We start from the raw sequence: 20,873 nt of genomic DNA, 5'->3' as shown, positions 1-20,873 counted from the left end.
GTCATTAAAATAAATGGTCTCCTCAATATATGAACTCTACATTTTACTCTTTTGAATACTGGATGACACATGGAAAGGTAATTACGAGTGACATAACAATTCCCCAGGGAGCTGGAACCAACATAGAGACGTCAACAACATATGTTTTTATCAAGGGGTTGGTCAGGATGCATATCATTTTGGTTTCTTACATTCAAGGAATTGGTGGTTTGAAAATGGGCATCTAAATAGCGGCGGTGTTCCTAGAAGTATGCAATTCTCATCAAATAATATTTTGCTGCCACTTTGGTGATATGTATAAAGATGTCAAACCCATTAAATTTAGCTAAGAAGTTTTTTGTAACCCCCCCCCCCCCCCTCTGAAAAAACCTTTTGTAATCCCCCTTGAAAAAATCCTTTTGTAACCCCTCAAAAAATCAATTTCCAGCCCCCCTCCAAAAACAAATCCTTTTGTACTCCTCCCCAAGAAAATCCTATATAGCCTAAAGCCCTGCAATAATCTTTCAATTTGTTAAATTGAATAAGAAGGGACCAGTGATCAAGGAAGTTTAAGATTTTTAGGGGGCAGGACTGAAGTCCCTCCCTGTTGTGCAGTCCGTGCCAATAATATACTTGGAAAATATACTTAATAACAAACAAGTGGGGAAATAAGAGAGTAAATTAGCTTCTATTCCCAAGTTAGACTAGTAGACATGGAATTGAATGTTTTTGTCTTTTTCAAACAGCTCATGATAGTGAACTGCAAGAAAGGAGTGACTGGGCTCAATAGTAACAGAAACTGTAAAAAACTAAATTTTGATACCAATAGATGCATCAAAATAATCGGACTTTAATGCTGATTTCAAGTTTATAAGTTTCATCAAGCTTAATTGTACCCATCAAAAATTAAAAGCCTGAGAAAATTTGGCTTATTTTCAAAGAAAGGGGGAAACACCCCTTAAAAGTCATACAATCTTTGTGATTATTACACCATCAGATTCAGAATATCAGAGAACCATACAGTAGAGGTTCCAAGCTCCTATCTACAAAAATGTGGAATCTTTTTTTTTTCCAGAAGAAAGATCATGGATGTGTGTTTATTTGGTTTTTTTTTCAGGGTGATTGTATTGACCCAGTGGTCTTAGAATATTGCGAGAGGGTTCATTAAAAGCTCTAGTGCCTTTTTAAAGTGACCAAAAAAAGAGGGCAACTAGGCCCCTTCACATGTTCATTTTTCCCCAAATTTGTTCTATCAAAATTTTGAGATTACCATTTTGTTCAGGATAGTTGACAAATTTAATGGCTATGTCCTTGAGGATAAAGTTATCCCCCTCCAGTCCAGTCCCCAGGGAAGGGCTGCAAGCTGTGAACTTTATACATTATGTACTTATAGTATTGGTTATTACTAAGTATACAGACGTCTTCAGGGAGACTTTTTCTGGTGGGGGAGGGTAGGGGCTATCTTGGAGGATATCTTCCATGGAGGAAAGTTTCATGGGAAAAGGGGATTTTTCATGTAGGGGCCGTCAGATTTCCCAGCATTATTTAAAAACGACCAGATATAAAATAAAAAAACAAGTTTTAACAACTGAAAGTAAGGAGCAACATTAAAACCTAAACAAACAAAAATGATTACATATATCAGGGGGTTTATTCCCTCTTCAATATCTTGCTCTTTATGCTAAAGCTTTTTTAGTATTTCCAAAAGAGCTATGTATTCTAATTAAACAGCCTTTGTGATTCAGGGGTCATTCTTAAAGAATTGGAACAAAATTCAAACTTTAGCCAAGAGCTCATATAGCATGAGCTCTAGCAAAATTCTAAGAATCAAAAGATTGATTTAAAAGGAAAATCAGAGGCTCAATGCCAGTCGGGATTTAAAATAGGAGCTCTGAGACACAATATCCTTCTAAATATCAAATTTCATTAAGATCCAATCACCCATTTGTAAGTTAAATATATCTCATTTTTTTCAATTTTCCCTCTCCCTCCAACCCCCCAGATGGTCGAATCAGGGAAATGACTGTTATGAAGTGAATTTGTGAAGGCTCTTGACATGCCTACCAATTTTCATTGTCCTAGCACATCCAGAAGCACCAAACTTGCCAAAGCCCAGGAAATCCCCCCAACTCCCCCAAAGAGAGCCAATCCATTCCAATTATGTAAATCATGTATCTAGAACTTGTGCTTATTTTTCCCATCATGTTTCATCCCAATCTCTTCACTCTAAGTGTTTTCCAAGATTCTGGGTTTCCAAGACTTCTGATTCCCCTCCAAATCCCTATGTCCCTGGAACCAATTCAAATTAAAAATGAAGCATCTGAGACATAAGATCTTTCTATATATAAAGCTTCATTAAGATTAAACCACCCATTCACAAGATAAAGATACCTCAATTTTCATGCCTTCCAAGATTTCCAGTTTCCCTCTCCAATTCCCCTCAATGTCACTGGATCTGGTCAGGATTTGAAAAAGAGCTCTGAAGCACAAGATCCTTCTAAATATCAAATTTCACTAAGATCTGATCACCCATTTGTAAGCTACAAATACCTCTTTTTTCTATTTTTTCTGAATTGCCCCCCCCCCCACCCAAATCCCCCAAAGAGATCGGATCCGGTCCGGCTATGTCAGTAATGTATCTTGAACTTGTATTTATTCTTCACACCAACCTTCATCCTGATCTGCCCACTCTAAGAATTTTCCAAGATTTCTAGTCCCCTCCCAACTCTCCCCTATGACACTGGATCTGATCTGAATTTAAACTAAAAGATCTGAGTTATGAGGCCCTTCTAAATATGAAATTTCACTAAGATCCAATCACTCCTTCATAAGTTAAAAATATCTCATTTTTTTCAATTTTTCAGAATTAACCCCCCCCCTCCAAACTCCCCCAAAGAGAGCATATCTGTTATGGTTATGTCAATCATGTATTTAGGACTTGTGCTTATTTTTCCCACCAACTTTCATCCTGATCTCCCCACTCTAAGTGTTTTCCAAGATTTTGGGTCACCTCTCAACTCTCCCCAATGGCACTTGATTCAACCTGAATTTAAACTAAACTGAGTTACAAGGTCCTTCTTAATATGAAATTTCATTAAGATCCAATCACTCCTTTGAAAGTTAAAAATACCTAATTTTTTCTAATTTTCAGAATTAACCCTCCCCCCAAACTTCCCCAAAGAGTGTATCCATTATGGTTATGTCAATCATATATCTAGGACTTGTGCTTATTTTTCCCACCAAACTTCTGTTTTGCCTCTCTTCAGGTTTCTAAGAATCATTATTGAGCCTTCTTGAAGAACACTGTTATGTTTTAAAAATAGATGTTATTGACACACATATAACACATAAGACTGCCAAAGCGTACCCAATCATAACACCTAATCATAATTTTGAGCAAGAAACCCCTTACATTCAATGGTTCTATTACTCCTGTTTAAAGGCCTTTGATAAGACATTTCAAAACATGGGGTTTGTTTAAATGCCTACATTCCAGCCTGAACTATGCCATAAAAGGTAATAATTGTTGTTCAAAGGTGGATGTTATAATTATGGAATATAGAAGCTTAAAAAACAGTGAAAACTTGACTTTTTCTAAGGTAAGCAAGGATTTACACTTTTAACAGTAATAATAAAAATGTTTTTTTCTCTCAAAAATATTTCATAAAATGCAAAAAGTACCGCTAGATACCTTACTTTATGCTTTAAATCAATGTAATAATTATTACCTCAACAATTTACTCAGTAGCCATGATAGGCTCTTTGAAAAGGGCACAGGCTGGCCTAAGCCAAGGAGTCATTAAAACGTTCTTTTTTGGAGGCTGTAACTCTTCATCAGTGCTTATAATTTTAAATGCGTATCAATAAAGTATAATAACATTAGCCTACCTAGACTCCCACTTATATGCCGAGCTTTAAAATTTTTGGAGATTAATGGTTCTGCTAACAGTGTTGCAATCAGAACAAAGTATCCGAAAACCTATTAGATTCGTCAAAAATCTAACCTTTTAAAACGTGTTCTGACCTTCTTACTCCAGTTAGTACAGTCTTTACTGACAGATTCCAGAATCTGGACTAATGAACACGAGCCATTTATCGGTAGTTTCGTCAAAATATTGCCGGTTTACATAATTCTGGAATCAAGTCACTTAAAATTACATACTATCAACGATCAAACTTTGGACTGGGTTCTTCCCACTAATGGTTTTGGGTTCCCAGTCAAAAATTCAAGTTGTTCTGATCAAATGTTCAGCTAATGCCACCTTTATCAGACTATGACTATAATAAAGCATTGTATTATATTTCAATAAAACCTTTTTTACATTTGGATTGCCGAATTCAATACCTTGATTTGTTCTAATTTTCTATGGGAATCCTTTTCAAAGATAGATTCAGGGGGTCTAGCAACTTCATGGCCTCTCTTTGAACGCAATGTATTGGTATATGCATAGCAACTAGAAACATTGAATGTAGTAAAATATACTTGTACGGTCTATTATAACGTTATTGAATCTCCTATAGAGTCAAAAAATCTGCTTTTAATATAAGCAAGAAAATGCTACAATTTTTCGATAATGATTACCACGAACTCTATGATTGCGATGATGAGTGTAGTTGGGTTCATTATGCAAAAACTCTGCCGCCGACTTTGTTTTCAACTCTGGTGACTTGGGCAAATGTGGTAAGGAAACTTAAACTTCCCGCTTCATCGATACTTTCATAAACTCGACTGAAAACTTGAGCAATTTTAAACGTAAACGTGGTGTGAAGTACCCACTACCCTTTGCATATTAAATGTGGTGAAAAGATGTTTTTGTTAAATACCTTTTAAATAATCACCCCAACTAGGCGTGCTTTCCGAAAACGACGTATCTTTTGTTATTTCTAAAATATGCTCTTAATTGATTTAAAATAAGCTTATTCCAATAAGACTTTAATGCAAATTTGATGACCTTGAAAATTTACATAAATGACAATCGAATGTTTCAACTCTTTTACGATTTGCAGTCAGAATCTGATATCAAATCAATGAAATTGCAGCGCTGTAGACCCATCCCTGAAAGATTTCATTTTCCTAACCTAAACCTTTTCCGAGATAGCAAGAAGTCCATTAACTAGAATTTTACCAAAATTTTTACTAGACTAAAACACACAAGAATATTTCACAGTTACCTTTAATATCTTTTTCTGCCAAGAGAGGCTGACTTTCCTCGTCTCCCATTTTTCACAAAAGCCCTTGAACAATTTCCATAATTAATGTGCTTCTTCCTAAATCAGCTGAAATTGTCTCAAAAGCCCCATCAAAAATTATTCTTGTATGCAGAATCATCTTATTCTAGTCTCAGAAAACATTTCGTACATCATTCTGATGCAGAAATAAATACCCCTCAAGCCACTCTGGCGTTGTGCCAAATGCGACTAATTTCAATCATAACTAATAGTGAATTCATATCAATTGTCTATTTAGAGGTGGTTAAAAGAAATATTTAGGTAAGTGAAAATAGCTAGAAATCAGCATAGTATTGTACATAGAGGAAATTGTATATTTGTGGGTTAGTATGTGAATCCTAAACATAAGGAATATGACTTTACCAGCGCTTATTAGTTATTTCAATGACAAATAAGATAATCGGTTTTTCAATTAATTACTGGAAATAAAAATTAAAACAAATTAATGATTCCTGGAGTGAATCCCCCTCTATCAAATTTCTTGACGAGACTACAACCGATCTTACCTATCTAGTTGTAGTACAAATATCATTAGGAAAAGTAGTTTCTTTTTCAAAGATATTTTTTCATTCAGGAAATCATATTCACTGTATATCTACCTTTGTGTTCTTCAGTTATTCCATTTATGTGCTATTTGTATATGTGGAGGGTTTATTCGTTTCCAGTTTTTAATTTTTAAAAACAAAAGAATTTAATGCTGAACGTGGCGGAACCGGAAGCTTAGTACATTTTCACTTGATGAAAAGGTTTCAAAGGCATTATATTTGGAAAAATATTATCGTCGAACATATTATGAAGTACAATGGACCCATATTTTTCTCGTTTCCTTATGTTAAAAACGAGCATGAATTAATTTGAAAAAACGAATATCTGCTCAAATTGAAAAGCGAATTCGACAATTAAAACGATCAATTGTTTTAAAACTACTTAAAAGATTATATTTTTTTCCAAATTATTATGGCAGGTCAAAAGACCATGCGCCGAAAGTACGCCGTCACCAAAATAATTTTTGATGGGGCTTTTGAGACAATTTCAGCTAATTTAGGAAGAAGCGCATTAATTATGGAAACTGTTCAAGGGCTTTTGTGAAAAATGGGAGACGAGGAAAGTCAGCCTCTCTTGGCGGAAAAAGATGTAAAAGGTAACTTTTAAATATTCTTGTGTGTTCTAGTCTAGTAAAAATTTTGGTAAAATTCTAGTTAATTTACTTCTTGCTATCTTGGAAAGGGTTTAGGTTAGGAAAATGAAACTTTCAGGGATGGGTCTACAGGCTAAAGTATGTCCCGGGAAGGTACTTTAAAGAACCCACTTCCACTCCTTCTCCTTGTAGAGGGCCCTAAAATTTGCCTACATGACAGGTCTGTACCTATTGAAATTTTGACAAAACAACATTTTACCTTAATTTTCATTTACTAGTTGTGTTTTCTCTGCCTTTAGTTCTGAAAATGCAATTCCTGTTATTTGAGTAGAATTTTGAGCCATATCAATGTTTTTTTTTTCAAAATTTAGGAAGTGTATTTGCATATCTTTAAAACCTTATAAAATGGAATTGAGCAAAGTTATGAAGCTGAAAACAATTTTTTGATGCCTTTGTTCCCCCAGGAGCTGGCATTTACCCCCCCCCCCCTGGTGAATACAAAGGCAGAGAATTCCACCTCCCTCATTATTTTGAAAGAATCTTCAGATAAATACAGAATTAGTTCTAAGGAAGAGGAGAGTGGAGGTAGAAACTCATAGCCTATATAATCCTCAAGGCTGTATCCACAATTTTTTTTGGTAAGGAAAGGAGATGGAAGATGGTCTTAATGACTACAAAAGTGACTGAATGTTCCTCTATTATGATCCAGTGCTTAGTTAATCAAAGACATCAAAATGTTACAAACCACTTTTTTGCTTGTATTTGGTGCTTTTGTAAATAAATGAAATATAACATGTATACCATATGAGAAATATGGCTATTTAAGTATGCAAGACTGTTAGGGTAAACATTGATAAAAATTGCTAATATGATTTTACTCCTAAATAAAGGTAATTTTTCTTACAAAATGGATGTCCAAAAACAGGCACTGTCCAACTGCTGAGGTATTACCCTAAGCAAAAGACTACTAAAGGGATCAACTAGACTATTAATTAAATTGATGAAACTCTAGATAAAGGGGCATTATGTTCTCTAATCCCAGGAAAACTGGAATCATCACTGAAAAATGAAATTAATGCTTAAAAAGATATGCTCAACTGGTTTTGTAGCTACAGGGCAACTCTTAAAACACCCATTTTATCCCATGCTTCCTAGGGAGTACCTTATTTTACTAAATTTACTCGCCAAGTTTTTTATTATACAGTAATTTTAGAACACTGTCTGGTATACAAAGGACATGGCCAAGGTATGTATGTTGCCTACTTTTAAGATGGTCAGTAATTAACAATTGACTGGTTTGCTGGTAAACTCGTATGTTTATAAGCCTTTCTTGCCATGTCATGTTCAATACTCTTCTAACACACATGTTTTCAAAGGTTAAGATGTGTTTCTCCAGTTGTATATTTAGTCTTCATCATTCTCTTGCATAGAGGAGAATAGACATCACATTGTTATTCATAAGGGAGACCTGCAAGCACATAGAGCATTTCCTACTGCACCAGATGGGTTTCAATTTATTAAATGCTGATGTAGCTTGTCCAATCCTCCTCTTGATTTTGTTGGTTATTTCGCCATTATGGTCAGTTCAACTCCCAAGGCACTTAGATTCATTGACCTGTTCAATTACTTTATTTTTGCATTTCAGTGTCAGTAGAGAGTCAGATATAGCCATGCTCTTTGTCTTGTTGACATTCACTGTAAGCTCCACTTTTTTAGCCTTTACATGTATAGACTAGAATAGCAGCTGAAGTTGCTGTTTTGCTTCTTCAAGAAGAACAACATAGTCAGTGAAGTCCAGGTCAGAGATCTGTTGGCTGCAAATCTTCACTCCAGAGTCTAAAGACTGCCTTAGAATGTATCTATAATAATAACAAATAGAGATCAGACATATCCCTGTTTGACACCAGATATTATCTTGAGGAAACATGTATCCTCATTCTATGGGCACATAACAGTCACTATCTCCATAGAGTGTGATTATCATTTTGACTAGTTTATCAGGTACTCAATTAGATTTAAAATCTCAATCAATAGAATTCAATGCCTTTTCAAAATCAATGAAGAATGTATTCTTTTGCCATATTTGTTGGACTTCTCAACCATTAGTCTTAAAATGAAAGTAAGATCTTAGTAAGACCTACCAGGTTGAAAGCTGTGCTGCTCTTTTCTGTGGTAAGTTTAGGGCTGTTCTTAGTTGTTATATTTTACTAGACACAGATGTTAAGTTGATGCCCCTCCAGTTGTCATAGATTATGACATTGTCCTTTTTGAAAAGTTTGACCAGTATGATTAGTGTTCTGGATGGCTACTAGGAGTGCTTCCCAAAGAGTTCTGCAGGCTCAAATCGATGTCTTCTGTATCTCTGCTCATCCATTCATATTCTATAGACTTCAGGTAGAGAAAGCACATCTGGTCATAAAACTACATAGGCTAGCTTGGAGAAGATGCTAAAATTGTAATGGTTGAAACTGGGGCCCAACCAATACTGATTTAGTGGTAGTGTACCAATACAATACTGATATAATTTGCTGATATATTCCCCTTTGAAAAAAACCTTGTCAAAGTTAAAACCTCCCATTCTCTGCCCACATTCATACTCACATGTTTCTCCCTGCTCTATTACACACCAAAAAAAGCCTCAATAATTCACTGGGTTTCAAAAATTAGGCCATTTACAAGTATTGTTTGATTTTCTTTACCTTTTCTTATCAGCAGCTTCTGAGCACACCAACAAAATGGCTGATATTTGCAGAAGCAACAAATAAGAAAAAAAAAGTCAAAGAAGCTGGTTTAGTTACATAGACACAAATACATGAAAATCTGGTTAAAAGAAGCATAAGATATTAATCAGAATTGATTATTCAAAACCCAAATTTCAGTTGCAGGACTTTGAATTTTAAGTATTTACATAATAATGTGAAAACTTTACATTAATATGATATGGTATCTTAAGAACAAATCCAAGCTAGGCACACTGGCTACAGTGGTGCACCTAGAGTTAAGTTTATAGGAGGTATTTAAAGAATGTATCAACAGAATCATCTAGCATGCCATCAAATGTGGACAAACAAACTAAATTTCCAAGATGTTGACACACAGCAGATACACCTTGGAACTCCCCTATCCCCACCCTATAACACACCCTCTCTCCCTTAGCTGCACCCTGATCGTATATGATGATTTTCACCAATTGAATCTTGGATCTTTTACCCATGCAAGTGAACATTCACTAAACAGAAATGTATGGTCTATTGTATTCTTTTTAGACCCCAGTACTGCACTGATAAGGGAATACGAGCAGTGGCAGGGCAGAAAAAAAAATGCAGCAGCAGTATACCACCAACAATTTTTACATGCTGCCACTGATGAGATGTTGGCAGCATGCTGTTGGCATGATCATTGTGGACTACAAACATTTATGTTTGATCAGTCTTCCTCAAATCCTAGGTTTAATTTACAACAGATTTGGGGCTATTCATGATTTAGAACTTTGTGGGTATCTGGCTCAACACTGGTCTTCAAGAGAAGTAGAAATTTGGTAGAAACAAACTGGCAGTGACATTTCAGAACCCTTGCATAATAGTTGAAAATATCTAACAGCCACATGTTTCTAACACAATTATTACCAAATTTAGTAGTATTTTTTGTTTTCATTGAGCAAACATCGCCATCAAGAAGAACTGTCACTATTTACATCACTGCTGGGTTGGTACAAAAATCTTTCCCCTTAGCTGTCTTACCAACAAACATCTAGAAAGGATTTAGAAGGTTTATCCCCTTTCAATCCAGATTGTTTTGATATTGAAAATATGTGCTCTTAAATACAGACCAACTAAATGTTTTTTTTTATCCCATTAAGCTGGTGGCAAATTACCAACCTCATTGTAGGTTCAAACTCCAGCCCCATCCCTACCTGCTCTGCCATCTTCTCACCCAATGCTTTCAGTAACCTCTGTGATTTTGCAGCTATTGTGAAATAGGATAGTCACACCTAAACAAGTACAACAACATCCCAGTACCACCAAGAAAACAAAATGCTTCAAGGAAGAAAGGAGGGCAGCACAAAAACGTGTACTGCTTCATCTGTGAAGGCCAAGATTGAAGCTGCCTTTGCTACAAGGGGGGCAAAGAAGAAGCAGAAAAGAAAAATGAAACAGCAAAAGTAAGCAAAACAAAGAAGCAGGCTGTGAAGAGACTTGGTGAGAAGACGGCATTGAGGGTGAAAATGAAACTGAAAAAGTTCAGACTGTGATTATTGATGACAACTCAGACAGTGAAAAGGAATTTGAACTTAGTTTTGATTTGGGTTGTAGTTTATACTTTGTAAAAGTCATCTATGAGGGCTATTAGGGAGAACATAGAACCTACTGTAGAGGTCATTGTGATAACTATGAGTGGTGAGAGAGCTAATGTGTGAAAGTTGCTGGGGCAGCTAGGTCATATCTACTAGATGAAAGAGGATTTAGAGTAAAAACCACCAGTACTTAGACAGTGTGTGATCTTGGAAAAATCTTTTGACTAAAATGTATCTTCCCTAAACAAGGACAGCAGGTTCTCAATCTTAGACCTGATGCAGATAGTTAGAATAGGCTGACTACAATTTTATAGCCAAGCCTATTTAAATATGATTCCTCTTTTTTGCAACACATGTTAGTGATTGGATCTGTCTATGATTGAGATACTTCAGTTTCGAGATCCTTTATCCAAGATTGGGCAGTAACCTATTTTCTAAGATTAATTCAAAAACTTTTCCCACAAATCAAATTTTTCAATAAAAAGTAAAGAGCTCAGCTAAGTTAAAAACAAACAGAAATAAATTTAAATGACCTTCCAAGTGTAAAACCACCACAAGTCACTATGAATAAATAAGTGAAACTCAAAACGAACACAAATTGCAATAAATAGCTAAGTCAAACTCAAAGCAAGCAAAAATTAACATGAGTAGGGCTGATAACCTCTATGCCTTCTCAAGACCAGAGCATAATTTGTCCTTTACTGAAAAAAAGAAATATGACAGGAGATTGTCAGTTTAATTGACATATACTAATATTTATTCTTTAAAGTTTTGATAATTTTTTATTTATTGAAGTAAGAAAAGTGAAAACATTTAGAAGTATTTTATATCAGCTAATAACCAGTATTTTTTTTATATCCAATAATGACACTAGCCATCATTTCAGCCTGATAATATCAGTCAGTCAATATATTGGTTGGACCCTAGTTGAAACTGGTTGCCCAAGAGAGGCTAGTTGCTACAAGTGTTCTAAGTGGAAGGCCTTCATTTGTAAAGCCACAATACCGTCTCTTGTCTCCTCTTTTTTTTATCATGCCACATATAGGTCTAAGCTATATGCAAAAGTTTTGATTTTTGGGTTTGTCATTAGGTTGTCTTAATATGTCAAAGCAAAATAACCATAACTATTTCATTTCTGTTTATAGTTGCCATTCATAGGATATGTCCCAAGTATGGAACCCAACAAATTGGCACAGAATTAATTCAGGTTTAATCTAAAATTGTAAAAAGAATTCTTCAGACCCACCAATTTTATTATACAAGGAGCTAATGAATAAGGAAGTGACAGTCCCTTCAAACCATATATCTCCCTGAACAGCTCACAGTGCTTCACAGAATATTTTTGAGAGTTTACCTAAAATTTAGGTCCTTCCCTTTTAAGACAAAACAGTGACTTTGATTTGAAACTTCTGTAGATGTCATCTAGTGTAAAGAAGTCATTGTGTGATTTTTTTTTTTTTGCTAGATGGTATGTGGGTTTGTTTAGGCCTGTCCAAATGTTGTTAAAATTTGGCTGGCAAATTTTGGGAGAGAGGGAGGTGGGGTCTAACCAAGAGATTGTCTCAGGAATGAGAGAGGCCAGAACCATCACTGGATAAAGGAGATCATTGGGAAATAAATAAACCTATATTGTAAAAAATGATTTGAAAACAGGGATGAAAATAGAATGAAAGATGTTAGTGTGATTAATTGAAAATGTTGTTTGATTATTCTAGGAAGACAAAGGGTCATCAGCCAAGATGAATCTCCAGTATATCCTGGTTTGGGCAATGGAAACGTTGATGGTATTCCATTGGTCACATGCCGAGTATGCCAATCTATGATTGATATAAGTGGGAAAAAGGAACAACATGTTGTCAAATGCAGTCAATGCAATGAAGCTACTGTATGTATTTACTGCTATGTTGGAATATGTCCTGCTAATTTTTGTTATTTTTTGTGTTTTTTTTTCTTTTAATTTGTTTTGTGTTTTTTTTGGTTAATTGAGTTCTTCTGTGACTGATGATAGGCTTGGTCTTCTTTCATTTTCTTCTATTTTTCTTTCTATTTTGGGCTAGTCTTTCGCTATAAATAACTAAAACGAAAAAATACAGATAATGTGTTTTAAATCAATTAAAAAAAAAATGAGAAATCTAAAATGGCATCATTCTATACTAAATTGAAAAACAAGTTGATATTGGTGACATTATGAAACCAATGATTGCAGATATTGACAATTCTTGGTTGGTTTATTTCTTTCATTTTTAAAAGCAATCATGTGCTTTTGTTATTTTACCTTCTTTAGTGTTGGCTTTATGGCCCCTGTATATTTTCACAATTTTGTCTTACTTGCCTTACGGCGTACTTGTACAAGTAATAAGATTAAAGCCACTGTTTGCTTTCTTTAATATATTAAAATATTGCTGCTCAACATTGGATCCCCTGTTTTTGCTCTAAAGTTCGATTTTCTCAGAGTGGCATTGTGTTTTTTAGGGTGGTGCCTTTTCTCTTCCTTGTCTCCATGCCTGACATGCATTTGTTGAAAAACTTATGGTGCTAACAGTTAAACTAAAAGTTTCTTTATTGTCCTTATGAGTTTTCATACCCAGAGCTGGATTCAAGTCTTTGGTACTCCTAGGCCAAAGCATTTTTGGCGCACTTAAACCCAAGCGTTTTGGGCACCCCTATGATCAAGGATTTACGGGAAAATCCCCAAAAATTCGGGTATGGTGGAAGCCTTGAGTAGATGGCAACTGATGAGTGATTGCACGAGAGTTTATACTGAGCTCTCAGCTGCCATTCTTGGGAGACATCTGACAGTTTATAACCGGCTATAGAATTCCTGTACTGTCTTAAAATCACTTTTCTGTGAATAGGCAGCACAACAGCAGCGTTTTTTCCCCCCTTGGCCTGGGCCTAGTGGGCTTATGCATAAATCCTGGTCATACCCATCACTTTAGTTCATGGCTCCTCCCAAATATGAGATGTGCAAAAGTAATTGTTTTAAGTTTTTTAGGCTTTTTCAACCGTTCTCAGTTTTTTTTATCTCAGTATTTTGCTGATAATGAATAAAAAGCACAAAATAGACATAAAACCACTACTACTAACAACTCATCGCAGCACCAAGCCGGCTGAGGCCAACAAAGCTACGCACGCTCCTCCGCCTCAATCCCAATCTAATCAAACTTTACACCCTCCCTGGAAGTTGTCATTCCCTTAAGTCTTCCCTTAGGACATCCTCCTACTTTAACCAAGGACGACTTTCTTTTCGCTCAGCCCTAAGCGGTTGGCCGAAAAGGACAATCTTTCAATAAAAACTGCAAACAAGTATGCAGCTTTACTCCAACCATTTTGACTCAAATGCAAAGAGAAATTAATCTGCTGGGGTTTTTTTTCAATACTTTCTGCCATTTGAAGTTTAATTTAAACACATGGTGCAAAAGTAACTTGCACATTTCACTTTTTTTTTCTTTTTTTTTTCTTTTTACAAATCAGGAACTTCTTGAAATGGGTAGTATTTTTAATAACTCAGGGAATTATAACTGAGACCTAATTATTAATACTAGTTTATTTGAAGTTCTTCTTCTTCACAAAGTGACCACATGCAGGGGCACCAATTCACTAGAATATAGAGAGGAGATGGGGGCAAATGTATTTTTCGAAAACTAAAGGGGTATTTTTATTGTTTTATTTTTCAATGAAAGTACGAAAAAAAGGTATTTTAAAAAACTATGGGAGAAGGTGTAATTGTCAACACAACACTGCCCCATCCCCTCATCCTTAAATAGGTCCCTCTAAACACATATCATCTCTCTAGGAGGTTCCTTTGATTTCAGGAACACTAAGGAATACAATATTTTTTTTTTGCTCTCTCTTTGAAGTAAATAGGCGTGGACAATAAAGGCGCAGACAAATATATACAAGGAAAAGAGGTGTGTTTTCCAGGAATTCGCCCTAATAGCGTCCTTGTTCGACTTAATACTTTCGCTTCGCTTCAGTATGTGCATGGGCCTTTTACCCTTGAGAACATGATGTCTGTATAGATAATCTCGCCCCAAAAGTTTTGATTGTGTATGCCCTAAGAGTTAGTGAATTCTAATATATATTCTGTGTATTGAACTTGATTTAATTGTATTAAAAGCGTTTTGATTTAATTTTATTTAAAACGGTTTTGTGTGCTGGTGTCCCGTTTCCTTTTGTGTTATTGGTGATAAATAAACTCAGCCTAGTGTAACTAACCATTTGTTAATTTTCAGCCAATCAGAAATGCACCACCCGGTAGAAAATATGTGCGTTGTCCCTGCAACTGTCTCCTGATATGTAAAGCATCGTCTTTAAGGATTGCTTGTCCCCGGCCTAATTGCAAAAGAATCATCAACCTTGCCCCAACTCCTGCTGGACCAAGTGGCTCGAATAGTTTGCCATCGATGCCTGGTATGTGCCGCGTCTCGTGTGGCCACTGCATGCAAACATTTCTGGTTTGTAATCTTTCGTTTTCTTAGGCTAAGGTTTGATTGGTTCAAGAAATTGATTATAAATTATGATCGTTTACTATTTGTTATTGTTACTGTCCTTGGATAGCTGGTAATAGCTCTTTCGTTTTATAAGTATAAAATGGGTCAGTACTTGTCTAGAGAAGGGGTTACAACATCTTTATTTTTAGGGTTCTAAACGAGAATGAAACACGTAATGATTGACTTCAGGACCACCTCCCCGCTCCCCAAATGTATATATGTTAGAACACAAAATATTTGTAAAAAAAAATGACAACAACAACAGCAACAAAAAAATAAGGCCAACAAGAGGCTAAGAAGCTTGTTTAACATAGGGGTGAGAAGAATAGAAGATACTTCCTTGAGGAAAATATATATGTTAGGTATAAAATATGTTTGTTGTATATACACTTTATGTATGTACATACATAAGAGTTTGAGTGTCTAAGCTGTGTAAAACTCAGCAGATGATAGTAAAGTTATATGTACTTAAATTTTTGTTTTGTTGGTACTTTCGCCCGTATACAACAAGGCGTCGTCAGCGTCGAAAAAAAACCTGAAGAGTTACTTTTGTGGTTTTATGAAGGTTGCCGCCAATTGTATATGTAAATAATTGTAAATTGAACATTTCATGTTAGTCTATTTTAGTTATATGTTTTAGTTTTAGTTCTTAGTTTAGTTATATGCTGAAGAAGCCTTGTTGTATACGGACGAAATATTCGTTTGACTTTTTTTTTTTCTCTTTGTTTTTATTCACTGGCCATAGACCAGTTTGTCGTCTTTATGTTTATTTCTTTGTTTTTGTTATGGCTGGCCAGTTCGGCTTTAGATCTTTTATTTTTTGGTGCTTTATTTTTAGTTTCCGTGTGACAATAAAGTTTGTAGACCAAGGCTTTAAAAATTGTTTATTGAATAAAAATCAAATGATTAAACATTACATCCTTCAAAGTACCCTGAGCTGCAAGGCACTTCCCGTTTCGCCATTTTCAGTCTTCAAAGAATTGGCAAAATTGATTCTTTAACGGTCATTTAAAGTCTGGCAATATTACCCCCCCCCCCCCCCCCCTCATTTTCATTTTATTTTTAGGAATAAAATAAGTCACAAAAGGCCAAATCTGATGAGTACAGGGAATTAAAAGAATTGATCTGGCCATTTTGGCTAAAAATGGCCACAATGATTGTATGTCGTGATTAGAATTGCGATAAACTTTAATATACTGGACACCCTAATTGGCTACGCCTTAGTTTCAATTGGAAATGGGAATCTGGGGATTATCTCCCTTGGTTTGCAGAGAATTACCTAACAATATTGTATATTAGACTATTGTTTCAATAGAAATACTATTTGATACCCTTAAACAAGCATTTATCACCCATCAGCCCCATAACATAAAGCTGATATAGCCACACACTAGAGAAAGTCCAGCAACATCATGTAAGTGACCTGTTTCTCATTGTATTTTGGAATTGCCTTTCCCCCAGCGTTTTCAAAAAACCTTATATAATGAGTTAAATATATTGTCATAGTTGTAAAAAGAATGAAAATGCGAGAAAACCTTGTCCTTGGGGGGATTTGACCATAAAAGCCTTCGGTAATCAGTTGATGATTCTACCCATAGACCAAGACAGCTGCTAAAAAGTTTTCTTATAGCAATGCGCGTCATTGGGGGGCATTTGCCCCCCAATATTGTGGAGAGAAAAATTATTATATATCCCATGCCCCTTGACTATCCGGATATTGGCCCCTCTTGCCCCCCCCCCCCCCTCCCAGTAAAAATGCAGAAGATTCGTTCCCGATAAAGACTATATACCAAGACAAACGAATCAATTAACTGAATTAATGTTTGAAAACATTAATTGGGGTACTCTTGACGGCAAAGAAATATACAACGAGAACCAGTGAGGACTGTGAATTTGTATACATTTCTTTACTGTCGAAGTATCCTTTATGTTCAAATATTTTTTTTTGTTCAGTGACCTGTTTGTCATAATTGTGGTCTACTCTTCTTATCCTTATGAGGTGATCCTATGGTGAAGATGTTTTTCAATTATTTTAGTTGCCAGCATATTGAATAGAAAGTGTTTTACATAACAATTCGAGAAAGACTATATTACTGTTTTTTTAAAAAGCTCGTTAGTATTTTGAATTTCCAATCGCTGATACATTTTGATTCCCGTATTATTTCAACCAAAATCTGAACAACGTCTATTATTATTATCATTGTTGTTTCTTATTTTAAATTTTACGTGCTGCGTATGTTTACGACTTTAGTATGTTTTCTATGGGCTACCTAACCAACAATCACCAAAATTGATCTACAAAGCATGAAAACTACATTTTCCAGTTTTATTAGCCTTGTGGGTCAATTGAACTTAGTACTTGTCACAGAACAGGTTCACAGAACAGGTCAATTGAAGTTTGACAGTGATCTTAGCAAGATGATGTGTATTTCGGGCGAACTAATTCACCAACTGACTAGGAAAAAAATAAAATGAATGTCTATGCAATGAAATCTAGAAAATTAACACTAAAAATTCTTCTTATTTGAATTAGAATGTATTTGTGTATGTGAGAGGGGGTTGCATTTCCGCGGGGGGAATTTCTAACCGGAGAGGGAGGAATACACCGGACGCCGTTTTTGTTTCTAAAAATTTGCTTATCGTTTTCGAGAAAAAATACATACGTACATATATAAATAAGTAAATTTTCAATTATTTCTCGTTTATAAAGATAATATATATATATATATATATATATATATATATATATATATATATATATATATATATATATATATATATATATATATATATATATATATGTATTATATGTATATATGTGGTTTGTGTGTATTGTGTTTTTTTCTCTTTTTATAAATTTTTTCTTTTGCTGCTACTAATATCTATTCTGACTTATTGTTTTCTGTCATTTTAGTTCAATACACTGAACAATTCACTTGCTAGATGTCCACATTGCAAAAAGGTGTAAGTTTCCTATAATTATATTCTCTAATATGTTTAAGATATGCTTCCTCTGTCTGTATCCTTATCTAGATTAAATAAAAAAAAAGTTTTTTTTAACTGAAAGTAAGGAGCGAGATTAAAACTTAAAACGAACAGAAATTACTCCGTATGTGAAAGGGGCTGTTCCCTCCTCAACGCCCCGCTCTTTACGCAAAAGTTTGACTCTTTCTCTCAACTCTACTTTTTAAAACAGTAAAATAATTTAGCGTAAAGAGCGGGGCGTTGAGGAGGGAACAGCAAAGAACTGGTTTGGCAAAGAACTGGATGAAAATGATTAGCTTCATTGGATTGAGTTTTCTTAAAAAGAACTATATATTTTATAAAGCCATAGTTTTTCCAAGTTTGGTCTTTAAATTATTTTCAGGAATTAAAACAAAGGATAAGAAAATGGACTGAAAAAATATCTTTTATGTTGCACTAATGGAAGTTTCTTCGGACTCTTTTATTAAGGAAGATTTGCTTTTGGAACTTGACAATTTGTTTTTCTCTTTAAATTAATCTGGAAAAATGTCTCTGGAAATTGCTTGGCGTAACTGAAAAAGCTGATGAATGATGCAATTTTAGTGGATTTGTTGAAGAAAATTTGAAAGAAAGTGTTACAAAAAAAAACTTTGAAAACGGCAAAAAGCAATGAATAATCAAAAACTAAGTGAAAGACAAGCTATAAATAATACATCTTAATTGTAAAAGCTGTCTGAAATACTGAGTGTATATTTGAAGCATGTCTAAAGTCTTGGAGTTATATGGATTCCTTTGTAAATTGATATGATTAAGTACGTCGGGAAGCCTTTTATCTCGCTTTTTTCTATGTTGTAGTCCATGCATACGCACCTCGCGTGGAACATTTTGTGACAATTTTAGTTAAGATATCTTCCATTTGCAATTTTTCAAAGTATTTAGAATAGTGAAACCCAAAAATCCGAAAAATTCAGTGACGAACGTATCTTCTAAAACCCTTATTTCAATTGAAATCCAAGCAATATTTGTAGATGTTGCTTGGAATTTCTCACAAAACATACTTTTTCCAATAACCTTTAATTTCATATATTTGATTTTTTTTACTTTTCTTTGCTTGCAGATATGCCCTTTTGATAACCTGAACGCATCATCTTAAATTGATGACTAATTGAAAAGTCTTTATTTTTTTTTCTTAGTCTATCGTTTTCTTGTCTGACCTATAACATTTTTCTATATACGAGGACTGATTAAAAACGTTTAAGAGTGGATAATTTAAAAAAAAGAAATAAAATCTGTGTATAAGAATACTCTTTAGTTTCTTTCATATTTCACTTATTCAAATGAGTTTCTGAAAAATTTAGAATTTAAAATAGCGTGAGACAAAACTTTTTTTTTTCTTCCACCTTAAAAATTTTGCCAGCTCCAGTATAATTTTAAAACATTTGGATTTTTGTGGTTTCTACAGAGTATGTTGCTACTCTAAGAAAAAAAAATAAACAAAAAGTTCTCTTGAACCTAAAACAAACATTCATCTAGGCTAACTTAAACAGAAGTGATTTTAAGTATTATCAAGTGTCTTCAAATTAAATAATGAAAAAAGAAATCACCAATGCAACAGCACAAACACACAGAAAAAAAGGAAGACTGTTTTCCTACATTAGTAATTAATATAAATCAGTACTGGAATGAGGCCTTAACCCTACTCATCCATACAATCACATAAGTCAAACAGCTAGCCATACACAATCAACCAGAAAGAATAATCATGGAATAGTCCATTTTAGAATACACTATGCCTACGTTCATTTGACTTATTTAAATGGATTTTGTCAATTTTTCCGTTCAATAGCACCATTAATTATGGTGCTATGGCTGTCAGTAAACAATTGTAATTATTAATTTATTTTAAATAGTGCTTCTGAACACCTATTAAATTAATTATTGGCTTATTTTGTGTCAGAGCTGAATAAGCTGCAATTTGTTATTCTCTAGATAGAAAATTCTTGGTGGATTTATCCATCAGGATAAATTAAAACTCTTTTTTATAGAACTTTTCGCAGAATAGTGCTATGGAGCTGCAAGATTTTCAAATCCAACGGCTTTTTAGACCATTAGACTTCAACCGTTTCTTTCAACTTTCAATTTACTCGAGTAAAATTAATCTTCTTGATTTCTGTCAATTCTTACAGATTTGGCAGATACCTGTCAATTTTGACTTTCAGTAAATAATTGTACTTATTAAATTACTTTCAATAGTGCTTCTGAACACTTGTTAAATTAATTTTTGGCTTATCAAACAGTTCGTGGTAACGAACTGTAGTAAGGAGCGACCCGGCTCAATAGTAAACGAAACTCTAAAAACGAAATTTAGATACTAAAAGATACATCAAAAGAATCGGATTTTCATGCTGATTTCATATATATAAGTGTTATCAAGTTTAGTCATACCCATCAAAAGTTACGAGCCTGAGAAAATTTGCCTTATTTTGGGAAATAGGGGGAAAACCCCCCTAAAAGTCATAAAATCTTAAAGAAAACCACACCATCGCATTCAGCGTATCAGAGAACCCTACTGCTAAAATTTCAAGCTCCTATCTACAAAAATGTGGAATTCCGTATGTTTTTTTTTTCAGGGGTCATCGTATCGACCAAGTGGTCCTAATGTCGCAGGAGGGCTCCTTTTAACGGAAATAAAAAGTTCTAGTGTCCGTTTTAAGTGACCAAGAAATTGGAGGGCACCTAGGCCCTCTCCCACGCTCATTTTTTACCCAAAGTCAAC

General features: G+C 34.6%; 2 protein-coding genes across 3 annotated transcripts in view; one reads left to right on the top strand and one right to left on the bottom strand.

Annotated features, from left to right (window-relative positions):
* The window catches only part of LOC136034422 (UPF0598 protein CG30010-like), a 33,559-nt gene extending 29,612 nt beyond the window's left edge, over positions 1-3,947 (bottom strand). Inside the window, exon 1 of one of the 2 annotated variants that reach the window (XM_065715594.1) lies at positions 3,868-3,947. The gene's annotated coding sequence lies outside the window, so the exon portion shown is untranslated. The other variant, XM_065715596.1, reaches the window with a different exon arrangement.
* Positions 3,948-6,251: 2,304 nt separating this feature from the next.
* The window catches only part of LOC136034421 (type I phosphatidylinositol 4,5-bisphosphate 4-phosphatase-A-like), a 32,084-nt gene continuing 17,462 nt past the window's right edge, over positions 6,252-20,873 (top strand). The window contains exons 1-4 of the mRNA XM_065715593.1: positions 6,252-6,349; positions 12,356-12,525; positions 14,876-15,097; positions 18,048-18,097. Of these exons, the coding sequence (XP_065571665.1) occupies positions 6,301-6,349; positions 12,356-12,525; positions 14,876-15,097; positions 18,048-18,097 (491 nt within the window). The 5' untranslated portion in view covers positions 6,252-6,300. The remainder of the gene's footprint in view (positions 6,350-12,355; positions 12,526-14,875; positions 15,098-18,047; positions 18,098-20,873) is intronic.

The sequence above is a fragment of the Artemia franciscana genome, chromosome 13 (assembly GCF_032884065.1).
Source record: "Artemia franciscana chromosome 13, ASM3288406v1, whole genome shotgun sequence".
NCBI lineage: Eukaryota > Metazoa > Arthropoda > Branchiopoda > Anostraca > Artemiidae > Artemia > Artemia franciscana.
The sequence above is the reverse complement of the archived record's forward strand: the minus strand, read 5'-3'. Positions and strand labels throughout refer to the sequence as shown.